We start from the raw sequence: 5727 nt of genomic DNA, 5'->3' as shown, positions 1-5727 counted from the left end.
AAACAATTTAGTATAGTGTTTTGAAAAAGTTTTAATAAAGTCATTTTATGGTATGTTGAAAAAAAGTGATGAAAAAGTAATTGTATAGCATGTTCAAAAAACTCAAAAAGTCTTAGTATAGTATGTAAAAAAATGTGTAAAAAAAGTCATAGCATAGTATGTTGAAATAAAATGGGAAAAGAATCTTAGTATAGTATATAAAAAGTGATAAAAAGTCATTTTATAGTATGTTAAAAAAAAAAAAAAGGTAAGATTTGAGCACTCAACCCTCTGTCTCCCAATCATGTTCTCATCACTCTAAGCTAACTGACCAGGCGCAAATTTTGTGTTTTTGGCATATTTGTCTTTTTCTTTTAGTGTTTCGGCCCTCAGCTCTTCACGTGTTAGATTTGAAGACTCAACCTCGTGGCTTCAAATCCTACTCTCATCATCACCCTAGGCTGTGTGACCTGACACAAAGTTGCTTTCCTAAAACATAATAACATCGTATGTCTAAAAAAGTGACAAAAAAGTTAAAGGCATGTTGAAAAAGGTCATAACAAAGTACGTCAACAAAAAGTGCTATAAAAGTCAGAACATAGTATGTAAAAAAATCTATAGATTATCTTCATATTAACGAGTTTTTAAGGTAGAACAAAAGGAAAAGACAAAGTTGATGAAGGTGAGTTTCTTCTTTATCTTTGGATCCTGTGATTATCAGCACCGGAGACGGTCCAGAGGGGAAGGACACCGACCGACGACCAGGAGACGCGGGTTCAAACCCCGCCTCAGGTATGCCACACAGGAGTGTTAGTGAAGGATGTTTGTGGTTTCATTTGCGTACGTCAACTTCAACTTATGAATTCACAACAACGATTTCAAATTGCGAATTTCAAAAAAAGATTTCAACTTGTGAATTTCCAGCATCGATTTCAACTTGCGAATTTCCAGCATCGATTTCAACTTGCAAATTTCCAAAAAAGATTTCAACTTGTGAATTTCCAACATCGATTTCAACTTGTGAATTTCCAACAACGATCTCAACTGGAGAATTTCCAAAAAAGATTTCAAGTTGCGAATTTCCAACAACATTTTCAACTGGAGAATTTCCAACGACTTCAACTTGCGAATTTTCAACGATTTGAACTTTAAATTTACAATTTCTAACAATGAAATCAACTTGCAAATCTCCAACATCAAATTAAACTTGCAAATTTCCGAATAGTCATGTAGTTTGCATTTTGTCTCTCTTGAAAAAAGTCATAGTATAGTATATGTCGGAAAGAAGTGATAAAAAGTCATGGTATAGTATGTCAAAAGTTATAAAAAAGTAATTGTAAGTGTATAAAAAAGTTATAATAAAATATTTGTATAGTCTGTAAAAAGTTATACAAAAGTCAGTATAGTATGTTGAAAAAAGTTATAAAAAATTTAGTATAGTGTTTTGAAAAAGTTTTAATAAAGTCATTTTATGGTATGTTGAAAAAAAGTGATGAAAAAGTAATTGTATAGCATGTTCAAAAAACTCAAAAAGTCTTAGTATAGTATGTAAAAAAATGTGTAAAAAAAGTCATAGCATAGTATGTCGAAAAAAAATGGGAAAAGAATCTAGTATAGTATATAAAAGTGATAAAAAAGTCATTTTATAGTATGTTAAAAAAAAAAAAAAGTAAGATTGAGCACCAACCCTCTGCTCCCATCATGTTCTCATCACTCTAAGCTAAATGACCAGGCGCAAATTTGTGTTTTTGGCATATTTGTCTTTTCTTTAGTGTTTCGGGCTCAGCTCTTCACATGTTAGATTTGAAGACTCAACCTCGTGGCTTCAAATCCTACTCTCATCATCACCCTAGGCTGTGTGACCTGACACAAAGTTGCTTTCCTAAAACATAATAACATCGTATGTCTAAAAAAGTGACAAAAAAGTTAAAGGCATGTTGAAAAAGGTCATAATAAAGTAAGTCAACAAAAAGTGCTATAAAAGTCAGAACATAGTATGTAAAAAAATCAATAGATTATCTTCATATTAACGGGTTTTTAAGGTAGAACAAAAGGAAAAGACAAAGTTGATGAAGGTGAGTTTCTTCTTTATCTTTGGATCCCGTGTTTATCAGCACCGGAGACGGTCCAGAGGGGAAGGACACCGACCGACGACCAGGAGACGCGGGTTCAAACCCCGCCTCAGGTATGCCACACAGGAGTGTTAGTGAAGGATGTTTGTGGTTTCATTTGCGTACGTCGACGTCAACTTGCGAATTCCCAACAATGATTTCAACTTGCAAAATTTCATCAACGACTTTAACTGGAGAATTTGCAACGATTTTAAATTTACAATTTCTAACAATGAAATCAACTTGCAAATCTCAACACCAAATTAAACTTGCAAATATCCAAATAGTCATGTAGTTTGCATTTTTTCTCTCTTGAAAAAAGTCATAGTATAGTATGTTAAAAAAAGTGATAAAAAGTCATAGTATGTCAAAAGGTTATTAAAAAGTCATAGTATAGTATATCGACAAAGTGATAAAATAGTCAAAGAATAGTATGTTGAAAATAGTTATTTAAAAGTCATAGTATAGTATGTGATTCGTGTACACTGAAACAATTATCTTGTTTATTTCGTTGTGTAAGCACGTAATGGGAAGCACCTATACGAAGGTTGGGTTTCGGAAAAGAAGAACGGGGAAAGGAAACTCCACATGCCGGGAAACGATCCGCAGTCTCGTGGGGGCTGGACAACAACGAGAAGGTTGGGTTTAGGAAAACAAAAACGGGGAAATGAAACGCCTCACCCGGGCCACGATCCCCGGTGTCCGGGCTGAAAGTCCTGTGCAATATCATGGACTCAGACACACACTTTTGGTTGCTATTAGGCAAGTGTGCGGAGTCAAACGTTAAGCTCCACCCACGTTGAGCCACTCCTAGATCTGCGTACTGCAGGCAGGGCTTACTCGTAGTATCGGCAGCCTTTTGGATGAGTTTGAGATTTTGTGAGGGAGTGAATATGTAAAAGGAGAATCCCAGGTCAAAACCCAGTTTGTCCCAACAGGATAAAGATGGACACTGGAGAGCTGATCAGTGACATGATATCAAAAAGGTTTTATTACAATGAATTGAACTCATATGTGACTGAAGAAGAACAAGATAAATCTCTAAACCCGTTAGAATCAGTGACATATTAAAAGCTCATTTTCAGCTGTGCATAGAAGTCTTGTCTACATGATCCTTTTAGTGTTTGAGGTTGAAGGAGTGTTTACAGTCAGACACAGATCTGCAGCGGATGAATACAACTGATCAAAAGCCTCATATTTACAAAAATGATCCAAAGAGGCGTTATCTTTCTGTACCACAACAGGACAGAACATTAACCCGTCATGGGTTAATAGGCGTCATGGCAAAATTAAAGTGTCAGTTTACATTTTAAAATGATAAATAACCCCTTAAGCAATTGTTTAAAACGGAAAGAATCTAAAGAGAGCTAGCAACAAGGAACCAATTAATAAGCTTCAATACATATAGTCACCCAGCGTACAGGCCTTGATCCAGTTTGTAAAAATATTTTACATAAACTTACATAAGCTTTCATATTGACAATGCTTTGAAGAGTGACTTTGTCACAGTAGCTTAATTCTGTGGTTAAGATGAATTCATTGAGTCAGTAATGCTCAGTTTTAAATCAAAACTGATGAATTCTTTTACTTTAATGCATTTAAAAAACCTAGAGATGCTAAACAAGCAATGCAAGCAAGCTTCCACCATTTCAACCAGCTTAAAATACACATTTGATATTTTAGGGATCACACAATGAGTAAACAACAAACCACATCCAGCTGCAGAGACAATACAAAAACTGGAATGAATCATATATCCTTAACTGTAGAGAATGAAAAACCCACATCTTCTTTAAGGCTTCATTCATATGTCATTTTGAAAATGGATTCACCAAAACATCAGCTGTTTTAATACCTCTTTATCTCTCTCTCCCTTTTCTGTTCAAGAAAAATATACCAACAACGGTTGGTATGAAATTATGCCAACATTAGTGCAAAACATCATTCTATACTGTAATAATCTGAAGTAATACCTTCCAACACTATTGTTTCAGAATCTCTCTAAGCTTTTTTGTTAACATTACATGCTACACATCGCAGTGCTGTGACACTGCAGTCAAGCACATTTGGCACAGTACTTTGAACTTTAACATACATCAACATGTAACACTTCCTCAGTTTCTGTCCCTTTAAAAAACAAATTAAAAAAAACAACCCAGCAGGATTTATTTTACACATTTAGTCAAATCCCCCTGCTTCTGTCCATTTGTATTCAGAGCAATGATGTTAATATTAAGGAGAAAATCAGTAGTGGTATCTTTCAGCAGCTCATAAATAGCCTGGGTTCAAGTTGCTTGTTATCGTACCAGCAGAGACCCACAGGCGGGACGTCAGAGGCCTTCCTCTGTAAAGGGATCGGGGGAAGGGGCCTTCCAGGACATCAGGGCTCGTGTGGGGGAGTGTTGAAGAAAAGCTCCCGACAGAACCTGGCCGTGTCCTCCGGAGAGTAGACCGTGAAACCAATGGTCCGTGGGTCGTTGAAAATTTCATAGTCGTTTCCTCCCTACAAAGACAATTATCAAAATTATAAAACACAGTAGAATTTTTTAAGCCGGAGCTCTCCTAATTTTCACAATCGTGACATTTGCACTTCAACCTCTGATTCTGGTCACAGTTTTATCTGAACTGAACACATTAAAGCTATCATGTGGTTCACTTTACACCACGTAGAACTGATTCAGGTAATCTTATGGATGTTTTATGGTGGGCTTTGTAATAATCAGAAAACAATGCAATCTTGAAATTGCAAGATCCCTTAGTTAAAATCTGAATGCTGTTGATACTGTAAACAGAAGTGTGCCTCCAACATTTTGGCAACATGCTTTTTTCCTGTGTCAACACGATGATGTCCACATCTTCTGAGTTTGGAGCGGTGGAACTTGACAGTCCAGCACAGAGCCATGACCTTTACCTAGGATGAACTGGAATGCAGACTGCGAGCCTGGTCTTGTCACCCAACATGAGTGGCTGGCCCAATTAATGCTCTTGGGGCTAAAAGGGTGCAAATCCCTGCAGCCAGCAGTCAGGTTCCTAAATCTTTGAGGAAAGTGTGCGTCCCCAGAAGAGTGGAGGCTGTTATCGCAGCCGATTAATGGCCATTGGTACGGAACGAGATATTCAACACTTACAGATGTGTGTAATGTTTGGGTTTCCACAAACATTTGGCCATGCAGTGTATAAAGAATACAATTATCTGAATCCAATTCACTGCATCCAGCCCTCCTGTAAACACTTACATCTGAGGTCTCGTTGCCAAAGAAGTAGATGGCGTCCAGGCCTTCACTGTCCAGCAGTTCTAAGCACAGTCTCTTGTCCCAGCCCTCTGGAAAAACATCAAAGCTGATGAGACCACCTAAACAAAGATAATAACAAACAGGATATTGTTATCATCAAGGGCTTAATCAATCATCATCATCAGAATACTTTATAATAATAATCATTCATACTTTATTAATCCGGCAAGGGAAATTACAATGTTTTCACTCTGTAGTTACTATACACATTAAACACAGGCCTGAATTACCCAGACATGCTCAGTATTTGGAGAGATGTCAGAGTGAGGGGGCTGTAGATGGACAGGCGCCCCGGGCAGCTGGGGGGTTGGGTTTTGCAGTGCCCAGGAGGTGAACTGGCACCT

General features: G+C 37.2%; 1 protein-coding gene across 1 annotated transcript in view; it reads right to left on the bottom strand.

Moving 5' to 3' along the window:
* Positions 1–3174: 3174 nt before the first annotated feature.
* Positions 3175–5727, bottom strand: part of pmm1 (phosphomannomutase 1) — a 10008-nt gene continuing 7455 nt past the window's right edge. The window contains exons 7-8 of the mRNA XM_032537595.1: positions 5327–5442; positions 3175–4593 (exon numbers count right to left, since the gene is read on the bottom strand). Of these exons, the coding sequence (XP_032393486.1) occupies positions 4471–4593; positions 5327–5442 (239 nt within the window). The 3' untranslated portion in view covers positions 3175–4470. The remainder of the gene's footprint in view (positions 4594–5326; positions 5443–5727) is intronic.

Source organism: Etheostoma spectabile, chromosome 15 (genome assembly GCF_008692095.1).
Source record: "Etheostoma spectabile isolate EspeVRDwgs_2016 chromosome 15, UIUC_Espe_1.0, whole genome shotgun sequence".
Classification (NCBI taxonomy): Eukaryota; Metazoa; Chordata; class Actinopteri; order Perciformes; family Percidae; genus Etheostoma; species Etheostoma spectabile.
The sequence above is the reverse complement of the archived record's forward strand: the minus strand, read 5'-3'. Positions and strand labels throughout refer to the sequence as shown.